This window comes from Zophobas morio, unplaced genomic scaffold (genome assembly GCF_036711695.1).
Source record: "Zophobas morio isolate AGI-343-1 ecotype UQ-CSIRO unplaced genomic scaffold, CSIRO_AGI_Zmor_V1 ptg000476l, whole genome shotgun sequence".
NCBI classification, from domain to species: Eukaryota; Metazoa; Arthropoda; class Insecta; order Coleoptera; family Tenebrionidae; genus Zophobas; species Zophobas morio.
Genome location: NW_026972579.1, coordinates 133,575 through 157,500, shown reverse-complemented (window position 1 = coordinate 157,500; position 23,926 = coordinate 133,575). Strand labels below are relative to the sequence as shown.

Below are 23,926 nucleotides of genomic sequence, written 5' to 3'. Positions count from 1 at the left end.
CAATGAAGGATGGTAAATTACAATTCCTGGACATCTGTATTCATTCAGATGGTAAGATGGTATGGACAACATCGGCGGAAAAGGATACAAATTTATTTCTATATCCTACCCCTCATTCGGCACATCCGCCAGGAGTTGTAAAAGGTATGGTGAGAAGCTTAGTTTCTAAATATTACCGACAAAATTCTTTTCGCGAGGGTTTTGTATCATGTTGTAACAAACTTTTTGCAAGGTTAATGGAGAGGGGACATTATAAAAAAAGATTATATGTAATATTTAGATACGCTTTCTCAATGTTATCTAAAAAGGAGAACAACAATAACAACCATACCTTTACGAAACGTTTCTTTTTTCATATCCGATATGACCCGAACGGACGGAGGCGGAGTTGGATTAGAAATGCCCTTGCCACGAATGTCATATTAGCTATGGCAAATAATTACCCTATAACGATTGGATATTCCAGACCTCGGAATATCAATGAATTATTGGGTTCGAATCGTTTCGTAAACTCGGAAAGTGGAGCATTATAAATTAGAAAAGGAGGATAGCTAGCTAGCACTGTTTCTTTTTTATAATGTTCCTAAACCTAATATTAAAGTCATATGCTTTTTTACATGAAATGTTCCCGAACATTTCTAATTATTCTGGAAACCACTTTCCGAGTATAAACCTCAAAAGGTATATAAGAGACTGAAAAGACCTCTTCTAGTACTTTTCGCTTTTTCGCTTACCACGTGCCCTCAAATTCCACTGAAGAAGCCCAGGCAGCAGAAAGGATCCTGATTCAAGATACTTTTTTGAACAATCAGTCAAGCTTGATTCAAGGATACCTCTGGAGATTTTAGCGAAAAACTTTTATTAATAAAACTATTCTATACCGCATATGAAAGTTTATTGATAAAAGAAATAGTTTGAGTATCTTCAAGAAGTTTATGATAATTTTTGTTTGCAAAGATTATCATTACATCTAACCCTAACCCTAACCCTAACATAAATAATCTTAAAAATACTATAAAAGCAGGCGTAAAGTACTTTTTTTTGCTCGTCTAGAATTTTATTACCTTATCCCCCTATTTTTTCCCATCATGTTATCTTCCACGATTCTACCATTCTTAGCACTTTGGCTCCCAAAGGTTATCCCTTCACCCTGTCAACAATTTCTCCTTATAAACGGCGACACTTTGTAAGTACACTTTATCTACTTTGCAATTCCGTGCATACCCTCAAATTACTTTAACCGAACACAATTGTTTTTCTTTCCTGATAATTGCTTAAGCCTCACTAGTGCTTATAATAATTTTCTTTTCCTATTTTTTATTTTGCCATTGTTTTTTTCAAGGAAGCCCACGTAAAACTCTTAGTTTTAACACTCTTCCTAACTAAAAAATTCAATTCTATCCTTACCAAAACTCACTTTTACAAATTTTATTATAATTTCTAACTATCATGGAAATTGAAAAGGGACCTTTCCCTCTGCAATTTAACAACTTTGCCGAGCAAAAATTTTCCCACTAATGTTACATACTTGTAAGTAATTATATAAAATAAATCATACTCTAACTTTCTAGAGCCTACCGTAACGCTCTTAATATTGGTAGTATTGATTTTAAGCTGTACTTTCAAAAAAATTAGAAATCTGAGATAGTTAATTTAAATATTTGGTCTTTTCTTCCGTTATCCAACGAAGAGATCTTAGCATTAAGGCGAGTTTGTGAATATATGCGCTTAGATAAAGTTATACTGATATTAACCTTATCGAATTCGTAAATATATTTTATTAAGAAAAATTAAAGAAAACTACTAATTATTTTCATCCTTTTCCGTCAAAACGGAACTCAACCATATAAAAACAGGAAAAAGACTAGTTTAGTAATAGTAAAGTTTGATGGTATATATTACCTTACTTTTCGCTTTGTTTTATGAACGCTTTTTTAATATTCACTTAGACTTTTCACACTTTTTAATTTAGGAATCTTGAAAAAAATAGCATATCATCAATAGAAGATCGTTCCTTTGTCGAACTAAGCGCTTTAACAAATTTGTAATAGATCGTTATAAATTTATTTTCTTATATTAAGGCTAACTGTTTATGGCATGTACAAAAAGACGTTTAAATGGAAACCAACTTACTGCACTCCGAAAAGCAATGTTCTCGTCCTTGAAAAATTTAAGAGATTTGTAAGTAAACTTCAGAAGGGTTGATTTTATATTAAAGGAATTCATTGTTAGTAATAATTGAGTTTGAGTTTTCTAACAAATAGTTTACTAACTTATAAGTCTGCAACTACTTAAACTTCACCGAACCATTTAAAAACAAGGAAAAGTCTAGTTTAGTAATAGTGAAGTGTGATAGTATATTACCTCCCGTTTCCCTTTGCCTTATAAATCTTTTATCGATATTCACTTAAACTTATTACACTTTTTAATTTAGGCCTCTTGACGGAAATAGCATATCATCAATAGAAGATCGTTCCTTTGTCGAACTAAGCTCATTAACATATTTGTAATAGCTCGTTATAAATTTATTTTCTAATATTAAGGCTAACTGCTCTTGCATTGTACAAAAAGAGATTTAAGTGAAAATCAACTTACTGCACTCCGAAAAACAATGTTCTCATCCTTGCAAAATTTAAAATATTTGTAAGTAAACCCCAGAAGGGATGATTTTATATTTAAAGGAATTTTTTTTTTAGTAATACCTTGAGTTTTTCTAAGAAATTTACTCACTTATAAGTCTACAACCCCGATAACCGCACCGAACCATTTAAAAACAAGGAAAAGTCTAGTTTAGTAATAGTGAAGTGTGAAAGAATATTACCTAACTTTTCGCTTTGCCTTATGAATGCTTTATAGATATTCACTTTAACTTATTACATTTATTTATTTAGGTATCTTTACAGAAATATCATATCATCAATAGAAGATCGTTCCTTTGTCGAATTAAGCGCTTTAACATATTTGTAGATGCTCGTTATAAATTTATATTCTAATTTTAAAGCTAACTGCTCTTTCATTGTACAAAAAGAGATTCAAGTGAAAACAAACTTACTGTTCTCCGAAAAACAATGTTCTCGTCCTTGGAAAGTTTAAAAGATTTGTAAGTAAACATCAGAAGGGTTGATTTTATATATATGGGGATTCATTTTTTAGTAATAGTTGAGTTTTCTAAAAAATTTACTCACTTATAAGTCTACAACTGCGATAACCACACCGAACCATTTAAAAACAAGGAAAAGTCTAGTTTGGTAATAGTGAAGTGTGAAAGAATATTACCTTACTTTTAGCTTTTTTCTCTAAATGCTTTATAGGTATTCACTTTAACTTATTACACTTTTAATTTTAGGTATCTTGAAAGAAATAGCATATCATCAATAGAGGATCGTTCCTTTGCCGAATTAAGTGCTTTAACTTATTTGTAATAGCTCGTTATAAATTATTGTCTAGTATTAAGTCTAACTTTTATGCGTTGTACAAAAAGACGTTTAAATGGAAACCAACTTACTGCCCACCGAAAAGCAATGTTCTCGTCCTTGAAAAATTTAAGAGATTTGTAAGTATACATCAGAAAGGTTGATTATATTTATAGGAATTCACTTTTTAGTAATAACTTAAGTTTTCTAACAAATTTACTCACTCATAAGTCTACAACTGCGATAACCGCACCGAACCATTTAAAAACAAGGAAAAGTCTAGTTTAATAATAGTAAAGTGTGATAGAATATTTTACTTTTCGCTTTGCCTTATAACTGTTTTATCGATATTCACTTAAACTTATTACACTTTTTATTTTAGGTATCTTGAGAGAAATAGCATATCAACTATAGAGGATCGTTCCTTTGTGGAACTAAGCGCTTTAACATATTTGTAATAGCTCGTTATAAATTTATTTTCTAATATTAAGGCTAATTGCTCTGGCATTGTACAAAAAGAGATTTAAGTGAAAACCGACTTACTGCCCTCCGAAAAGCAATGTTCTGGCCCTTGCAAAATTTAAAAGATTTGTAAGTAAACATCGGAAGGGTTGATTTTATATATATAGGAATTCATTTTTTAGTAATAGTTGAGTTTTCTAAAAAATTTACTCACTTATAAGTCTACAACTGCGATAACCGCACCGAACTATTTAAAAACAAGGAAAATTCTAGTTTAGTAATAGTAAAGTTTGATGGTATATATTACCTTACTTTTCGCTTTGTTTTATGAACGCTTTTTTAATATTCACTTAGACTTTTTACACTTTTTAATTTAGGAATCTTGAAAGAAATAGCATATCATCAATAGAAGATCGTTCCTTTGTCGAACTAAGCGCTTTAACAAATTTGTAATAGATCGTTATAAATTTATTTTCTTATATTAAGGCTAACTGTTTATGGCATGTACAAAAAGACGTTTAAATGGAAACCAACTTACTGCACTCCGAAAAGCAATGTTCTCGTCCTTGAAAAATTTAAGAGATTTGTAAGTAAACCTCAGAAGGGTTGATTTTATATTAAAGGAATTCATTGTTAGTAATAATTGAGTTTTCTAACAAATAGTTTACTAACTTATAAGTCTACAACTACTTAAACTTCACCGAACCATTTAAAAACAAGGAAAAGTCTAGTTTGGTAATAGTAAAGTGTAGTAGAATATTTTACTTTTCACTTTGCCTTATAAATCTTTTATCGATATTCACTTAAACTTATTACACTTTTAATTTTAGGTATCTTGAAAGAAATAGCATATCTTCAATAGCGGATCGTTCCTTTGCCGAATTAAGCACTTTAACTTATTTGTAATAGCTCGTTATAAATTTATTTTCTAATTTTAAGGCTTACTGTATATGGGTTCTACAAAAAGACGTTTAAATGGAAACCAACTTACTGCCCTTCGAATAGCAATGTTCTCGTCCTTGAAAAATTTAAAAGATTTGTAAGTAAACATCAGAAGGGTTGATTTTATATTTAAAGGAATCCATTGTTAGTAATAACTCTATTTTTCTAACAAATTTACTCACTTATAAGTCTATAACTGCCAAAACCCCACCGAACCATTTAAAAACAAGGAAAAGTCTAGTTTAGTAATAGTGAAATGTGATAGTATATTACCTTACTTTTCGATTTGCCTTTTAAATGCTCTATCGATATTCACTAAAAACTTGTTTCACTTTTCAATTTAGGTATCTTGAGAGAAATAGCTTATCCTCAATAGAGGATCGTTCCTTTGTCGAACTAAGCGCTTTAACATATTTGTAATAGCTCGTTATAAATTTATTTTCTAATATTAAGGCTACCTGCTTTTGCATTGTACATTAAAAGAAATATAAATGAAAACCAACTTACTGCCCTCCGTAAAGCAATATTCTCGTCCATGCAAAATTTAAAATATTTGTAAGTAAACTTCAGAAGGGATGATTTTATATTTAAAGGAATCCATTGTTAGTAATAACTCGAGTTTTCTAACAAATTTACTCACTTATAAATCTACAACTGCAATAACCGCACCGAAACATTTAAAAACAAGAAAAGTCTAGTTTAGTAATAGTGAAGTGTGAAAGAATATTACCTTACTTTTAGCTTTTTTCTCTAAATGCTTTATAGGTATTCACTTTAACTTATTACACTTTTAATTTTAGGTATCTTGAGAGAAATAGCATATCATCAATAGAAGATCGTTCCTTCGTCGAACTAAGCGCTTTAACATATTTGTAATAGCTCGTTATAAATTTATTTTTTAATGTTAAGGCTAACTGCTCTTGCATTGATCAAAAAGAGAGTTAAGTGAAAACAAACTTACTGCCCTCCGAAAAGCAATGTTCTCGTCCTTGCAAAATTTAAAAGATTTGTAAGTAAACATCAGAAGGGATGATTATATTTATAGGAACTCATTTTTTAGTAATAATTGAGTTTTCTAACAAATTTATTCACTTATAAGTCTAAAACTGCAATAACCGCACCGAACCGTTTAAAACAAGGAAAATTCTAGTTTAGTAATAATGAAGTGTGATAGTATATTACCTTCCCTTTCCCTTTGCCTTATAAATGTTTTATCGTTATTCACTTAAACTTATTACACTTTTAAATTTAGGTCTCTTGAGAGAAATGGCATATCATCAATAGAGGATCGTTCCTTTGTCGAACTAAGCGCTTTAACATATTTGTAATAGCTCGTTATAAATTTATTTTCTAATTTTAAGGCTTACTGTATATGGGTTCTACAAAAAGACGTTTAAATGGAAACCAACTTACTGCCCTTCGAATAGCAATGTTCTCGTCCTTGCAAAATTTAAAAGATTTGTAAGTAAACATCAGAAGGGATGATTTTATATTTAAAGGAATCCATTGTTAGTAATAACTCGAGTTTTCTAACAAATTTACTCACTTATAAGTCTACAACTGCCAAAACCCCACCGAACCATTTAAAAACAAGGAAAAGTCTAGTTTAGTAATAGTGAAATGTGATAGTATATTACCTTACTTTTCGATTTGCCTTTTAAATGCTCTATCGATATTCACTAAAAACTTGTTTCACTTTTCAATTTAGGTATCTTGAGAGAAATAGCTTATCCTCAATAGAGGATCGTTCCTTTGTCGAACTAAGCGCTTTAACATATTTGTAATAGCTCGTTATAAATTTATTTTCTAATATTAAGGCTACCTGCTTTTGCATTGTACATTAAAAGAAATATAAATGAAAACCAACTTACTGCCCTCCGTAAAGCAATATTCTCGTCCATGCAAAATTTAAAATATTTGTAAGTAAACATCAGAAGGGTTTATTTTATATTTAAAGGAATTCATTTTTCAAGTAATAACTTGAGTTTTTCTAACAATTTTACTCACTTATAAGTCTACAACTGCCAATACCCCACCGAACCCTTTAAAAACAAGGAAAAGTCTAGATTAGTTATAGTGAAGTGTTATATTACCTTCTGTTTTCCTTTACCTTATAAATGTTTTATCGATATTCACTTAAACTTATTACACTTTTCACTTTAGGTATCTTGAAATAAACAGCATATCATCGATAGAAGATCGTTCCTTTGTCGAACTAAGCGCTTTAACATATTTGTAATAGCTCGTTATAAATTTATTTTCTAATTTTAAGGCTTACTGTATATGGGTTCTACAAAAAGACGTTTAAATGGAAACCAACTTACTGCCCTTCGAAAGGCTATGTTATCGTCCTTGAAAAATTTAAAATATTTGTAAGTACACATCAGAAGGGTTGATTTTATATTTAAAGGAATTCATTGTTAGTAATAACTCGAGTTTTCCAGTAAATTTACTCACTTATAAGTCTACAAATGTTAAAACCGCACCGAACCATTTAAAAACTAGGAAAGGTCTAGTTTGGTAATAATGAAGTGTGATAGTATATTACCTTCCGTTTCCCTTTGCCTTACAAATGCTTTATCGATATTCACTTATACTTATTACACTTTTTCATTTAGGTATCTTGAGAAAAATAGCATATCATCAATAGAGGATCGTTCCTTTGTCGAACTAAGCGCTTTAACATATTTGTAATAGCTCGTTATAAATTTATTTTCTAATTTTAAGGCTTACTGTATATGGGTTCTACAAAAAGACGTTTAAATGGAAACCAACTTACTGCCCTTCAAATAGCAATGTTCTCGTCCTTGCAAAATTTAAAAGATTTGTAAGTAAACATCAGAAGGGTTGATTATATTTATAGGAATTCACTTTTTAGTAATAGTTGAGTTTTCTAAAAAATTTACTCACTCATAAGTCTACAACTGCGATAACCACACCGAACCATTTAAAAACAAGGAAAAGTCTAGTTTAATAATAGTAAAGTGTGATAGAATATTTTACTTTTCGCTTTGCCTTATAACTGTTTTATCGATATTCACTTAAACTTATTACACTTTTTATTTTAGGTATCTTGAGATAAATAGCATATCATCAATAGAAGATTATTCCTTTTTCGAACTAAGCTCTTTAACATATTTGTAATAGCTCGTTATAAATTTATTTTCTAATATTAAGGCCAACTCCTCTTGCATTCTACAAAAAGGGATTTAAAAGAAAACCAACTTACTACCCTCCGAAAAGCAATATTCTCTTCCTTGCAAAATTTAAAATATTTGTAAGTTTAATTAAACTTATTAGAACGGGTGGTTGATTTTATATTTATAAGAATTCATTTTATAGTAATAACGAGTTTTTTAACAAATTTACTCACTTATAAGTTTACTACTGCCAAAACCGCACCGAACCATTTAAAAACAAGGAAAAGCCTAGTTTAGTTATAGTAAAGTGTGATAGAATATTTTACTTTTAGCTTTGCCTTTTATATGCTTTATCGATATTCACTAAAACTTATTACCCTTTTTAATTTAGGTATCTTGAAAGAAATAGCATATCGTCAATAGAGGATCGTTCCTTTGTCGAACTAAGCGCTTTAACATATTTGTAAAAGCTCGTTATAAATTTATTTTCTAATTTTAAGGCTTACTCTTCTTGCATTGTACAAATAGGGATTTAAAAGAAAACCAACTTACCGCCCTCCGAAAAGCAGTGTTCTTGTCCTTGCACAGTTTAAAATATTTGTAAGTTTAATTAAACTAATTAGAATGAGTGGTTTACTTTATATTTATAAGAATTCATTTTATAGTAATAACTTTAGTCGTCTAACAAATATACTCACTTATAAGTCTACAACTGCCTAAACCGCACCGAACCATTTAAAAACAAGGAAAAGTCTAGTTTAGTAATAGAGAAGTGTGATAGAATATTATCTTACTTTCCGCTTTGTTTTATGAATGCTTTACCGATATTCACTTAGACTTATTACACTTTTTATTTTAGGTATCTTGAAAGAAATAGCATATCATCAATAGAGGATCGTTCCTTTGTCGAACTAAGCGCCTTAACATATTTGTAATAGCTCGTTATAAATTTATTTTCTAATATTAAGGCTAATTGCTCTTGCATTGTACAAAAAGAGATTTAAGTGAAAACCAACTTACTACCCTCCGAAAAGCAATGTTCTGGCCCTTGCAAAATTTAAAAGATTTGTAAGTAAACATCAGAAGGGTTGATTTTATATATATAGGGATTCATTTTTTAGTAATAGTTGAGTTTTCTAAAAAATTTACTCACTTATAAGTCTACAACTGCGATAACCGCACCGAACCATTTAAAAACAAGGAAAAGCCTAGTTTAGTTATAGTAAAGTGTGATAGAATATTTTACTTTTAGCTTTGCCTTTTATATGCTTTATCGATATTCACTAAAACTTATTACCCTTTTTAATTTAGGTATCTTGAAAGAAATAGCATATCATCAATAGAGGATCGTTCCTTTGTCGAACTAAGCGCCTTAACATATTTGTAATAGCTCGTTATAAATTTATTTTCTAATATTATGGTTCACTGCTTTTGCATTGTACAAAAAGGGATTTTAAAGAAAACCAACTTCTTGCCCTCCGAAAAGCAATGTTTTCGTCCTTGCAAAATTTAAAATATTTGTAAGTTTAATTAAACTTATTAGAATGAGTGGTTTATTCTAAATTAATGGGAATTCATTTTTTAGTAATAACTTGAGTTTTCTAACAAATTTACTCACTTATAAGTCTACAACTGCTAAATCCGCACCGAACCATTTAAAAACAAGGAAAAGTCTAGTTTATTAATAGGAAAGTGTGATAGAATATTTTACTTTTCCCTTTGCCTTTTATATGCTTTATCGATATTCACTAAAACTTATTACACTTTTTAATTTAGGTCTCTTGAGAGAAATAGCATATCATCAATAGAAGATCGTTCCTTTGTCGAACTAAGAGCTCTAACATATTTGTAGATGCTCGTTATAATTTTATTTTATATTGTTAAGGCTAACAGTATATGGGTTCTTCAAAAAGTCGTTTAAATGGAAACCAACTTACTGCCCTCCGAAAAGCAATGTTCTCGACCTTGCAAAATTTAAAAGATTTGTAAGTAAACATCGGAAGGGTTTATTTTATATTTTTTTTTTTAGGAATTCATTTTTTAGTAATAATTGAGTTTTCTACCAAATTTACTCACTTATAAGTCTACAACTGCCAAAACCCCAACGAACCATTTGAAAACAAGGAAAAGTCTGGTTTAGAAATAGTGAAGTGTGATAGAATATTATCTTACTTTCCGCTTTGTTTTATGAATGCTTTACCGATATTCACTTAGACTTATTACACTTTTTATTTTAGGTATCTTGAGAGAAATAGCATATCATTAATAGAGGGTCGTTCCTTTGTGGAACTAAGCGCTTTAACATATTTGTAATAGCTCGTTATAAATTTATTTTCTAATATTAAGGCTAATTGCTCTTACATTGTACAAAAAGAGATTTAAGTGAAAACCAACTTACTGCCCTCCAAAAAGCAATGTTCTCTACCTTGCAAAATTTAAAAGATTTGTAAGTAAACATCAGAAGGGTTGATTTTATATTTAATGGATTTCCTTGTTAGTAATTACTTGAGTATTCTAACAAATTATTGACTCACTTATAAGTCTACAACTGCGATAACCGCACCGAACCATTTAAAAACAAGGAAAAGTCTAGTTTAGTAATAGTGATGTGTGATAGTATGTTACCTTCCGTTTCCCTTTGCCTATAAATCCTTTATAGATATTCACTTTTAACTTATTACTCTTTTTAATTTAGGTATCTTGAGAGAAATAGCGTATCATCAATAGAGGATCGTTCCTTTGTCGAACTAAGCGCTTTAACATATTTGTAATAGCTCGTCATAAATTTATTTTCTAATATAAAAGCTAACTGCTCTTGCATTGTACAAAAAGAGATTTAAGTGAAAACCAACTTACTGCCCTCCGAAAAGCAATGTTCTCGTCCTTGCACAATTTAAAATATTTGTAAGTAAAATCAGAAGGGTTGATATAGGAATTCATTTTTTAGTAATAGTTGAGTTTTCTAAAAAATTTACTCACTTATAAGTCTACAACTGCGATAACCGCTCCGAACCATTTAAAAACAAGGAAAAGTCTAGTTTAGTAATAGTGAAGTGTAATAGTATATTACCTTCCGTTTCCCTTTGCCTTATAAATGCTCTATCGTTATTCACTTAAACTTATTACTCTTTTTAATTTAGGTGTCTTGAGAGAAATAGCATATCGTCAATAGAGGATCGTTCCTTTGTCGAACTAAGCGCTTTAACATATTTGTAATAGCTCGTTATAAATTTATTTTCTAATATAAAAGCTAACTGCTCTGACATTGTACAAAAAGAGATTTAAGTGAAAACCAACTTACTGCCCTCCAAAAAGCAATGTTCTCGACCTTGCAAAATTTAAAATATTTGTAAGTAAACATTAGAAGGGTTGATTTTATATTTAAAGGAATTTTTTTTTTAGTAATAACTTCAGTATTATAACAATTTTACTCCCATTTAAGTCTACAACTCTTAAAACCGCACCGAATTATTTAAAAATAAGGAAAAGTCTAGTTTTGGAATAGTGAAGTGTGATAGTATATTACCTTCCGTTTCCCTTTGTCTTATAAATTCTTTATAGATATTCACTTAAACTTATTACAATTTTTAATTTAGGTATCTTCAGAGAAATAGCATATCATCAATAGAGGATCGTTCCTTTGTCGAACTAAGCGCTTTAACATATTTGTAATAGCTCGTTATAAATTTATTTTTTAATATTATGTTTAACTGCTCTTGCATTTTACAAATAGAAATTTAAATGATAACGAACTTACTGCCCTCCGAAAGGCAATGTTCTCGTCCTTGCAAAAATTAAAAGATTTGTAAGTAAACATCAAAAGGGTTCATTTTATGTTTAATGGATTTCCTTGTTAGTAATTACTTGAGTATTCTAACAAATTATTTACTCATCTATAAGTCTACAATTGTTTAAACCGCACAGATCTATTTAAAAACAAGGAAAAGTCTAGTTTTGGAATAGTGAAGTGTGATAGTATATTACCTTCCGTTCTACCTTTTCCTTTTAAATGCTTTATCGATTTTTTTCACTAAAACTTACTTCACTTTTCAATTTAGGTATCTTGAGAGAAATAGCATATCATCAATAGAGGAACGTTCCTTTGTCGAACTATGCGCTTTAACATATTTGTAGAAGCTCGTTATAAATTTATTTCCTAATTTTAAGGCTAACTCCTCTTGCATTGTACAAATAGGGATTTAAAAGAAAACCAACTTACTGCCCTCCGAAAAGCAGTGTTCTTGTCCTTGCACAGTTTAAAATATTTGTAAGTTTATTTAAACTTATTAGGATGAGTGGTTACTTTATATTTATAAGATTGCATTTTATAGTATAACTTTAGTTGTCTAACTAATATACTCACTTGTAAGTCTACAACTGCCAAAACCCCACCGAACCATTTAAAAACAAGGAAAAGTCTAGTTTAGTAATAGAGAAGTGTGATAGAATATTACCTTACTTTTCGCTTTGTTTTATGAATTCTTTATAGATATTCACTTTAACTTGTTACACTTTTTAATTTAGGAATCTAGACAAAAATAACATATCATCAATAGAGGATCGTTCCATTGTCGAACTAAGCGCTTTAACATATTTGTAAAAGCTCGTTATAAATTTATTTTCTAATATTAAGGCTAACTTCTCTTGCATTGTACAAAAAAAGAAATATAAATGAAAACCAACTTACTGCCCTCCAAAAAGCAATGTTCTCTTCCTTGCAAAATTTAAAATATTTGTAAGTTTAATTAAACTTATTAGAACGAGTTATTTGTTTAAAATTAGTAATAACTTCGGTTTTTTAACAAAAATTTTACTCCTTTTTTACTCTACAACTCTCATAGTCGACCATACAATGAAAAAAACGATTAAGTCTGGTTTTAGTAATATAGCCATATTTTAATAAGATTTTTACAAATCTAGTCTTTGTATAGTTGTACGTTTTCTGTTTTATTTGCACAAAAGGAAAGTGTTAAAATAATTTATCTTTTTAATTTTACTTTGAATCTTATATTTCTAATACTAAATTTTAAACTAAATCTTTGTTTTTTATTATTTTCTGTCCTATCTCTAATTATAATCTAACGTCTAACGTCTATAAGATTTATTACTCTTGATGAAAATTTTCATTGTTGCTCTCGTCTTCATTATGAAAATCTAAATTATAAAAGTGAACGATGCACTTTTGAGAGGGAAATTAAAGAATACAACAGTTTTAATAAAAACAATTGTACTGCATTGAAGCCTCCGAGTCCTACTTATCAAAGTACGTTTACTCCCGACAATACCCCGACGGGCCTGCCCTCCTCTTCACCAAGCACTCAAGCCAATACGCCGGTAATCCCACTCATTCCTCACTATCCGGGCAGCGACAGCATTTAGGATTTCTAATTTTTATGTATGGCTAGCGCTAAGCTTAGTCCTTTCCTGCATTTCTTAAGCAAACATAATAAATTGTGTTTTCACAAATTCGTTCTTTACCTGGCCCCTCTATCAGAATTTTTGTTTGCAGAGAAGTTGTACACTTAACTACCAGACCAGAAAGATGCGAGTTGTAACAGACGGGAATCGAACCAGCCGCCTTGAGACTGAGCGACAAGTACTCTAACCACTGAGCTACGGTAACGACTCACATATTCGGTCGTTAACTTACGTATATACAACTTTTATTACCCTCTGTTCCCAAGAGTCTTATAAAGCTTAGTGTTCCTCAATATATATAAATTCCCGCATGATTAAGACCTTCGGAATGAAAGGGTAAGAAAGAGTGACCATTTTATTGTCCCGTAATGAAGAGGTAGTCATTAGCTCTTTTTTTTAAAGACTTTGGCGGGTGGTCGGTAAGTTAAGCGCAGGCTATTAAAAAAAAAAAAACTTGGTGCTAATACCGAATTTGCACTGTGGAGACAAAAACTACCTCTCATAGATTCTTATAGTTAAAGTTTTTAAAGTACAATCTCCATAAATAGTAGTATAGTGCTAGTACTATTTATATTAGCGCGCCTCTCCCTTGTCTACTAAAATATTGCTATAATGGACTAATCATAATAGTTAAAAACTTTGAACTGCATTTTTTACAAAGATTATAAAGGCTACAGATATTAATGCTTAAATTATTAACTCCGACTTTGGGAGAAAAAATAAATAAAAAATGAAATAAAAAGTGGATAATCATATATTTAAATATAAAGAAAATGTAACATAAACAGTTAAATAACCAAGAAGACAAAAAACGCAGAGTTGTGTCTCTTACTCACTTTGATTTTCTTTCTTATTCTCATCTTCTCTATTGAAGGCATGTCATTTTCGAACACTCATCCTTGTGATATGTTTAAACACCTTAATTCTTTAAAAGAAAGAGCACAAGCTATACTGATCATTGTGGTTATTGATTCCAAGCTCAAAAAGACGCGCAGAGCATTCCACTCTATTGAGGTAGTAGATTGAAGCAAGGATGACAGAGATTTGTAGTAAAAAGAAAAAAAGGCAGCACCATTGAACATGCCATACAGCAGACATAAATAAATAATTTTCTCAGGATTTCTTTTAAAAGGAAAGGTCTAGTAGATATTAGATTTAAGAAGCTGTGGACACAGTTTCGTGCCACCAGTTGACCCTGCAAGGCAATCAATATAAATTTTAATAATAAAAAATAAATTCCCTACAAAGTTAAAATAAATAAAGACAATAACTGCCAACTCTATGAGCTTTTCTTACAACAGAATTTAGTTGACACCGAACTTGAGTGGTACATTTTAATTGATCCCGTGTGTTTAATTTAATTTTGTTTAAGTATATATATATAATTTTACGATTAATAAAGCAGAGGATTTTCCTCTTTTAGCCCTTTTTTTGCATATAGTTGTGCGCGGGGTATTTTGCCTTGCTTGTTTATTATTTACAGCCTGGCAATTCAAAGAAGGATCGCATAGGTTCAGTTTAAGGTAAAACCTCGTAAATACTGCTCTTGAGAAGGGCCTTGTGGACAGACTTTAGATAAAACCCCATTAATATTTCAACATTAATTTCGATTGGAATTAATATAGACTTCACAGTTAAATGGCTCTAGCCCCGAAGGACTAAAGATATTTTCGGCTTCATAAGCAAAGTGATCTGTTTGAGTGACGGCTTACAAATGCCTATTAAAAAATATAACTAATAAAAATAAGCAATTAAAAAAAAAAGTTATAATTAAAATTAAAACAGAATTGAAACTTAAAAAAAAAAAAGTTAAAGTAAATTTATGTTTTTACATAAAAATTTGCTCGATAGCTAGCTTTCTATTAATTATACTATATACATATTTTTTTAATAAATATTATTACATTTTTTCTTTTCCCTTAATCATACTTTTCCATGTAATATATTTATATATATTACAATTTTATAATGTTGTTATTATTAAACTTAATTTTGATATTTATATTTTTTTTCTTTTGTTAAGATTAACTTTTTATAAGCACGCGTGGCGGTCGCACGTAAATATTTTATAGCGAATCGAACTTTTTTATCGTTTACTTTGCGCCAGAAGCGAACCATGATACCACGCTAGTTGCGTTAGTAAAGCCGGCCAATCATAAATATGCATTTGCTGTCTAAGCCAATAGTAGCCTCTTCGCTATACATGAGTTAAAACAAGCTTGCTCCGCCCAATGACAGAGGCGCCGTGAATTAGTTGAAAGGATGCCTTACGTCATTGCTATATAATTTATGAACGGCTTATTGCCTCGGTACACCAATCAAAAACTCGCAAAAAAAAGCTAATGTCCCAATTATTAGCCAGCGCTCGTTAGCGCCCACCGCTCAGTAGGCCCCTAGAGTTAGTGTACGTATAATAAGGGAGGGCGAGAGGTAACAAGGTACGTATTAATATTTATAACTTAAATTAAGATATGTTATATAATTTTGTTATCAAAATTTATATAAAAAAGATAATATATTAATATCTAGCATTTTTATCTCATATTGAAAGGAATGGTTAAGTAGTTTGAGTATGAACATTATTTTACCCCTCCAAAAAGCATGTATAGGAGAATGGGAAACTTCCTTTCTCGATGCTCGCGCATGTGCCAGCGTTTTATCTTTTTAAATATCCTCAACGCTTGTCTTGCGGGAACATCCTTCTTTGCCATGTGGTCACAGCGATCTAGCATACTTGGTCATCATCTAAGGTTAGGTAGGTCGAACGACCAGTGTTATACTTCAGCTTAGGTGGTTGGGCTCTGCGTAGAAGAACTAACTCTTGGCTATCCTCGGCGCTTTCCTGTACCCCGTAGTTGTAAAGATGATAAGTAGTTTCTACCTCTTTCTATTGTATTGTATTTTATTGTATTCTATCTTAGTTAAAGTTGTGAAGCAAGTTGTTTCACCTTGGAGCCTCAACCCTAACACAGGGAGCCAAGATAAGGTTATAAATATTGCTTACCAAGGCTTGTTTAAAACAGAGCTTCGGTGTATTAGCTTAGAATGAGATATAAAGCTTAACTTACAAAGAATGTACTATACATGACGAAAGTCTCAAGATATGACTAACGGTCCAAGGTCCGTGACAGAACACGTTCCTAATACTCCCATTGCGAGCCCAACCTACGCAGGCGCCCCGGTTAACAACTATATAAAGCATGGTCTTACCAGCTGGGATCACAGTCAAGTATCAGTTGCGTCACAAGCTCGTGCACCGGTAAAGCGCACGAGAGAAAGTGCCCAACAAAGAGCAAGTTAATTAACTTGCTCTCTTAATACGGTGTTTTTAAGCATCTAAGTGTTGTACACTCTCTTAGTAAAGTAACGATTCAACACAACAACGGCATAGGTTACTATCTTTTAAGCGACCCGAAGAAGGTCGGCCCTAAGGTGAAATTCGTCGTTGCACTCTACCTAAAGGATCCGCGATTTGACTTCAAAACTTCACCCGATGATGTACGTGTCGGACGCCATCCAAGGGTACACGGCAAGTGAAATGTAGTCACTATATTGAAGGATGCTGGATAACTATTTCGAACTTCTTGACTTGACTTGAGCTGAAATTATACAGTAGGCTCTCGTAATTAATAATTCTATCTCTTCAACTAAATGTTCGGAACACAGTCCACAAGAACATGGTGATCGTGCTTGTAAGAGAAAGTGATCAGAGTTACCGTGCACTTTGATAAGTCCTAGGAGAGAATGGTCTAGTCTAACAGTCAAAAGTCCTGGATCAATAGATTACTCTTGAAAATGAGAAAACTAACAAGTCACTTGAGATCCTTAAAAAAGGTCCCATCCTTTTGAGTTCATTAAGAATTATGACGAACCGTGTTAGGCTAGAAATGGTTTACAGCTTAGCTGTTAGCTTACGAATATTCTCTCGATAATCAGCTCGATGTTGATATACTAGAATTATTGCCTACTGAACCGTTTTTTTCTTAAGCAAAGGTGTAGGTAGGTCCTTCGACTTTGCGTAATTTAAGGCTAAGTAGTAGCAATGCCTGCACCTGGAGTGAATAGGTGCGTCTGAAAGCCTGTGGTGTTTTCTTGGACTATATCTTTGTTTTTTACCGTTCGGAACTCTGAAGGTTGCTGTCATGGGTATTATAGATAACACTATTTGCATCGATTCTAGATGCTTTAGAATTAGCTTGATTTCGGTTTTGAAATAGCACTCAATCCTTTTATCACGCTAAAAATTGCTTTAGTCCAGCAAAGTGAGATGTTTATTAACTAAATCATAACATTTTTAATTAGATTGGCTCGGTTTGACTTACTTTGTGCTACATCGAGCGGAATACTTGTATAGCTTGTTGTGGTGCGCTAAAGAGTGCTTACTTCTTTTAAACGTTAGCATCCTAGAATAGCATTAGGAACTTACAGTATACGAATAGTATTATTTACTAGTGTATACTATTTTAAACGTGAACGATCCCGACCTAATATGCCTCTGCGAAACCACTCAGTCATTTGGGCAGTTCACGACAACCCTACGGGAGAAGGGACTGGAGAACAATAATTCCTTAACCTCCAAGGAGATGAAGTTAAAATCGAATCGTTTAAAGTGCTTTTAAATTTTGAGAGTAGCATACCAGTGTTAAAAAAAAGATAAAACATCCTTGAAAGGTCATACCGTCAAGGGTCCACCGACCTTATGTTTTATAAGGATAATGGTTTCGTTTTTTTAAAAGTAAAGTTTATTAGTTCAAAACATAACCCTTAACCTAACACATGGTAAAATACGAAACCCGGCCTTTAATTACTAAAATGGCCACCTTACGCCGCTTCGAAAAAGTTATTTGCTTATCAACACTACAACTTGTGACTTTCATACTACCCTGTAAAGCTATGGCCAGGGTATTCGTAAAATTTTGAAGTAGCCTTAAGCTCGGGAACATAGAATAAGTGATGCCTGGCAAGAAGGATTAATATAAGGATGTTTTGCCGAACGACTAGAACAAGATTAATTAAAAATAACCTTTTCAATTAGTACTGTATTAGAATTAAACGTGGGTCAAATTACTAATATTTTATAAGTTGTGCTAATGTAGTCGATAATAAAACTAATATAAAAGGTTATTTCTATATTAATACTTAAAAAAGAATAAATTATATTAAATAAGAAAGCTTGTACTGATTAAGTATAAAGTAAGGGAGCTGTTTATGAACTGTCAGTATTTATTCTTCTTGTAGTCGGTAGTGCATAGAGCATTAAAAAGTTTATCACCAACAAGAATTTTTCCTTATAAGTACATTGGTCGTGGTAAAATAAAGCTTATTTTAATAATGCATACGCGAGTCACAAAGGACAGTATGATCGAGAGTAACTTTACTATAACAATTAAATTCTTTAAGTAAATCTAAATTTTATCAAGCAATTGCTTACATTTGCTTGAAAGATTCATTAAATGTGTCAAGTCCAATTTCTCTGATATTATTAACCCGCAGATCTCTGTTACATTAGCGTCAACTTTTAAAAAAGTCAAACACAGAGTAACTATTCACAATAATAAATATTATTATTAATAATAGTTTACATATAAGTCACTGCGTTAAGTTTCTTTGAAGTGGTTAGAACAAAATGGATCTGAGTTTTAGCAAAATCTTTGTACGCCATGTACCAAAATAAAAAAAATAGTAAATTCAATTTATGCAACAGAAACTTTTTTGTACAATTTTTAAAATATAAAATTTTTAAGTGACGAAAAGAAATTTATTTTGTAGGAGTTGTATACCCGGGCTGTGTGTTTAGGGTTATTGTTCTGCATAAAGGTAACATATTACCGAATAATCGCACTTCCATGCTCACCGCATTAGTTTTCAAGATTTGAAAATAATTTTTTTTGCGCTTGATCCCAATAATTTTGTCCAAATCTTTGAAGCAGGCAAAAGAGAAACAACCCCAAACAAACACGGAGTTTAACCCTCATTACTTATTTGCCGTCCTCGGGTTAAAAGTAATCAGTTTAATGTAAACTCCTTTAGGTCTTGGTGTTATAGATTCAAGTTTTATATTGCTTGATAAGTATCTTAGCCTTAATAGGAGTTAGCCTAGGGATAAGGCACTAGTTTTTGGAGGTATTTAAAAAATTCGAGTCTTTTTCTCCTAATAGTTTTCATAGTAGCATTACGCACGATTTCAAAGCCTACATAACAAGCTAATTAACCTTTATAGAAGGTTAGTTAGTCCTTCAATTGTATAATGGTATTATCTTTGTTCATAACAAAATAATTTGAGGTTCAACTCCTTGAAATAAACTTCTTGTGTAGTTAAGTGTTATAACATTACTCCTTCATAGTAAGATTAATAGTTTGATTCCCAGTGGGCAGCAGAGGTACCTAGGGAACAGGTGCTTGGCTTTACGATGGGTGACAAGCCGTCATGGCAACCTTGCATCGAAGGCTGGATAGTCTAAATTTTTTTTCTTAGTTGGGTGGTTAATATCATCTTATATTGGTCTACTATTTTAACTAACGCCTCAATACTACCTTACTCATTCCCATACTATTCATGTGGTTTAGAGATAAACGATACCTTTTTGATGGAAACCTGTATAATTTGACTTGAAGCTGGTTTGTAAGAATGCTGGTCGTATCGATTCCACTGGTTCTGTAATAAAATTGATGGGTATTTTAAATACGGATTGAAACTTTGGTACCTTCCTTAGCTAAACTCTAGGTTAAAGGATAAGCTTTGCTCATAATTGTGATAAATGCTTTATGCTCGGTTCGAAAACACTATTATTAAAGATGGTTTAAATCTTTTTTTTTTCTAGACAAAAAAAAAACTAATTACCTAAGCATAAAACTTTACGAAATTCAGCCAATAAGGAAAGAAATAAATGAATATTAGGGATGTTGTTTATTATAATAGTAGATACTTCCATTTGCATGGTACATACTAAACAATATTATAGATGTTTACTTTAATTATAAACATTGATATTAAAATATGGGCAACCTTCTCTCAGTAGCTAACCGTGTGCTATTCAGGTGATTTTAGAAACATGAAGTACTAAGCAGACAGTATGGAACATCCTTCCTAGCCAGAATAGGACTCTTATAGCTTAAATAACCCTTTATAATTTTCAGCAAAGTTAAAATTTAAACAAATAGGCTCAAGGAGGAATCATCGTTGCTTTAGCTAACTTTTAAACATTCATGTTTGTAAATCATAATCAAAAAACTAAACTAAGGAGACGATTTTTAAAATTTATTAGCGTCATTGAACAAGTAGGTCTCTTATGTTCATATAGAAGTTATGGAGACATTTTATTAATAGATTTTTATCACTAGGATATCTTCTTAGGTCTAACTGATGCAAGTTCTGCTTCACTGGATAAAAAAAAAATGTGTTAGCCTCCCTACGTTAGTTAATGCTTAACAAGCTCGGGACAACCGTTCTTCAAAATAGGAAAACTCGAGTATATAATATTGGGTTTTTCCTTTGTCGTTGTAAGCCGTTAGGCGTAGAATAGTTCTAATGAGGTAGCATTCTTATACTTACTCAGAATAAGTTTCATAAGTAGTGCTGAAATAAGTGCTATCTTGCATGCTAATAGAATTTATGAGGGGGAGGGGTTAAATACGCGACCAAATAGAGTCGAGTCGGTGGGCCCCACGACCTTCAGTAGGCGCGTCTCTGCTATTAATCTCTGAGTTTACGACGACAACTCTCCGCCCCTGTGTGATTGTTTTAAGTATTTAACCTTTTAGATGCAACCTTCCCCGTCTCATTGCAAGCTAGCGTAAACTTTTGAGCATGTTTTGGCTGTTTTGTTAACAAGACTAGGTTAAGAGTCATCCTTTGAGACTTGGATCTGAATCTAGGAACAATGCGATATGCAAATGTTAGGGGTAGGCGAAACTTACTAAGTTATCGAATAAGCTAAACTGATCAATGCTAGCCTATTGATCCTTTAAAAGAATAATAAAGAAACACTATTAGGTAATTAAAGCTACTGGTTATAAGAATTATTTATAAATTTATTAGTGCCACTTTTGATAATAAAATGAATACTCTCTTCCCTTCTTGTTACCGCGCTTTTTAGGGGCATGCGCGCAGGCAACCTTGGGGCTATTGCCGCGACGACAGCTAGGTTCGCGTCGGTGATCCTTAAAAGATATAAATTTTTCTGCTGTGTAGATGCTGTTAGCTCATATCTTGCGAGCTACGTGATAGCCAAGTACATTCTTTAGTAGAGCGAGAATTGCTTTCCAAAGTTAAGCGGCCAAACATGATCTGACCTATATATAGGTGTCTGGCTCTGCAATTATTTCTCGCGTCCTCCAGTAGGTAGAAATATCGAAGGTTAACAAAAGGGGGGCACCAACCGTAGGGGAACTACATATTAAATGCAAGTCCTCTTCCCTTTGGTCATGTGGCCCTCTACTGGGGACAAGGTTTATTAAAGTTCTTGGACTAATGCAACTCTCTAATGATCTAGGTAATAACCAACGTTCAACCGTGATTATGGTGACTTCCTTTGGGTATACTAGAGGACTGAGTGTTAGCTTGTACTGCGGAGAGCTATAGGTGCCCGAAGCGTATGTCGAAAGGTCTGCTCTTAAAATTGGTAAAAACTCTTTGTCAGCGTAAGTTTAGAGGCAGGTGCTACATCCCCTGTCTCCTAACGGCTAGATCATCGCGTCTCGGGCTAAACTTAGCTACGTGTAAGAGAGACTGCAGGCCTTGAGTGGTGGTTTATGAAGTGTCAATTTTGACGCTTACCCAAAGTATACTAGCGTTGCCTGTAGCCGTTATCTCTTCTGAGAGGTAATCTAACAAGGTCTAGTAGAGCCTTGGGGGATTCTTGGCAAAACTAGCTAAGTTTTTTGGGTACTTCTGCTTCTAGCCACCAAGTGGGTCTGAAAGCGTTCGCATGAAAAGGCTCCTTGAATAAGTAACGGAAATTACACAGTTGCCTTTTCCCGCTCCATTGGTGCGGTTTTGAAGCAAGTTCGGCTAACTGAAGAGAAATACGAACCGTGTGAGTGTGCATACTAGTGCTATGGAATACTACTCGAATAGAGTTGTATACAAAGGGTACTGTTACAAACAGTGTTATTTACTAGTATAAATATATCGGCGCGGGTCTTAGTGTAATTTGCAAAACATTAGAGATAGTTAACAGTCAGACAAAAACTTTAATAGCATATTGGTTTCGGCGTTTACAGGTGCGGAAGAGCAGAGATCATGAAACAATATTTACCCACTTTTCTTGGTTAATAAACTCGCCGTCAACGGTCGAGGGATCATAAAACTGGGTAACATAATAAAAAATTTAACGCAAAAGAGAAATTTAAGAAAAGACGAGAAAACTAACCGTTTTATACCCTAATAACGAAATGTATTCTAAAGTGGAAGTATTTAATAGCGGAAAATACTAAATTCAATTATACGATAACTCGAGATGGCCTGCCGGCAAGGCAAAGTGGATGCTTTTTTTACGTCAATCTCGGTAACTATCGCGCAAATTTTAAATGGCGAAAGTGGCGTAAAAAAAAAAGGTGGGGGAGGGGGGCCGCTACTAACACCTCCTGCATTTTCGCCCCACCGACTATGGTGAGAAAGTGTCCGTGGAGACGTTGAGTTTGTTATTGAGGCTTTCTGTAAACACCTGCTAAGCTAAACAACCGGCACCGTGGGCGAATATGGTCAGTTAAATGTTATGGTAGACGACCATACGCAACTTCGCGACCAATAATAAAAATAATTGAACCTCTCCAGGTTTCTCTGTGGATTAGGGTTTTTACTTTTTGATTCATTACCCATATATTATATCCCCCTGTAGTTCAGACGGTAAGCAGTTTGCTTGGGGAAAAAAAAACAGGGTTAAAAAAAAGGGTATTGCATGGGAATACGTAAAAAACTACAGAAGGTGCTGCTGGCGTCCATGGCTTTCCTAAAATGAAGGTATTATACACAGCTAAATTAGCAATTTTAACTAGCCGGAGTGCACAATAAACAGCATTGAGTTAAAGTGCTCCAAGTAACATTTAAAGGGATTGAAAAAGAATTATTTGGACTTTAAGGTTTTATGAAAAGGAAGGATTTGCTGTTAAGCAGGTAAATACGAATGACCTGTCGTATGTAAGCTACGCGCCTTCACTATATACATACAAGATAACGAGCACAACCTTATTAAATCACACAGTACTTTATAACTATACAAATTGTAATAAATTATAATTTTATGTAGAAAAAAAGGATTGCTTTATATCAATTTTCAGCGACAAACTAACTACACTGTTTAGACTCCGATTCCGGTTTGTTCTGTTTATTATACTTAATAAAAAATAATAACAATAATAAAACTTGAACCACTTCAGTCAATTTAGTTCTTATTCTAGGATTCAACAGTGTTTTCGATATACCTCAAGGCCATGCAACTTTATAGGGTTACAAGTAAAGAGCGCCAAGCTAATACATAATTTACAATTATACTGTTGTTAATACTGTTTAATTCAAGGTCAGCAAAAACGAAAATGCAGCACAGTTGATAT

The 23,926-nt window shown here is 32.4% G+C and overlaps 1 protein-coding gene and 1 long non-coding RNA gene across 3 annotated transcripts; one reads left to right on the top strand and one right to left on the bottom strand.

Annotated features, from left to right (window-relative positions):
* The first annotated feature begins 2,126 nt into the window (after nucleotides 1-2,126).
* LOC135120998 (insulin-like growth factor-binding protein complex acid labile subunit) lies at nucleotides 2,127-13,394 on the top strand. Of its 2 annotated transcripts, XM_064045316.1 has the most exons (31): nucleotides 4,259-4,324; nucleotides 4,390-4,461; nucleotides 4,706-4,777; nucleotides 4,843-4,914; nucleotides 5,162-5,233; nucleotides 5,301-5,372; nucleotides 5,618-5,689; nucleotides 5,755-5,826; nucleotides 6,981-7,052; nucleotides 7,118-7,189; nucleotides 7,436-7,507; nucleotides 8,023-8,094; nucleotides 8,349-8,420; nucleotides 8,486-8,557; nucleotides 8,817-8,888; nucleotides 8,954-9,025; nucleotides 9,269-9,340; nucleotides 9,406-9,477; nucleotides 9,734-9,805; nucleotides 9,871-9,942; nucleotides 10,653-10,724; nucleotides 10,790-10,861; nucleotides 11,098-11,169; nucleotides 11,235-11,306; nucleotides 11,554-11,625; nucleotides 11,691-11,762; nucleotides 12,016-12,087; nucleotides 12,153-12,224; nucleotides 12,482-12,553; nucleotides 12,621-12,692; nucleotides 13,057-13,394. In XM_064045316.1, exons 2-31 carry the CDS (start codon nucleotides 4,430-4,432, stop codon nucleotides 13,334-13,336), a joined length of 2,328 nt encoding a protein of 775 aa, XP_063901386.1. In that variant the 5' UTR covers nucleotides 4,259-4,324; nucleotides 4,390-4,429; the 3' UTR covers nucleotides 13,337-13,394. The 2 variants fall into 2 exon arrangements, with proteins under 2 accessions (XP_063901387.1, XP_063901386.1); XM_064045317.1 differs by lacking the exons at nucleotides 4,259-4,324; nucleotides 4,390-4,461; nucleotides 4,706-4,777; ... (4 more) ...; nucleotides 5,755-5,826; nucleotides 6,981-7,052 and adding exons at nucleotides 2,127-2,181; nucleotides 2,435-2,506.
* An 810-nt stretch (nucleotides 13,395-14,204) lies between these two features.
* On the bottom strand, nucleotides 14,205-14,718 carry LOC135121000 (uncharacterized). Its single transcript, XR_010278816.1, has 3 exons — nucleotides 14,647-14,718; nucleotides 14,448-14,570; nucleotides 14,205-14,381 (listed from the first exon to the last, which is right to left on the bottom strand). It is a non-coding gene; the product is annotated as an uncharacterized LOC135121000 (long non-coding RNA).
* Nucleotides 14,719-23,926: the final 9,208 nt, after the last annotated feature.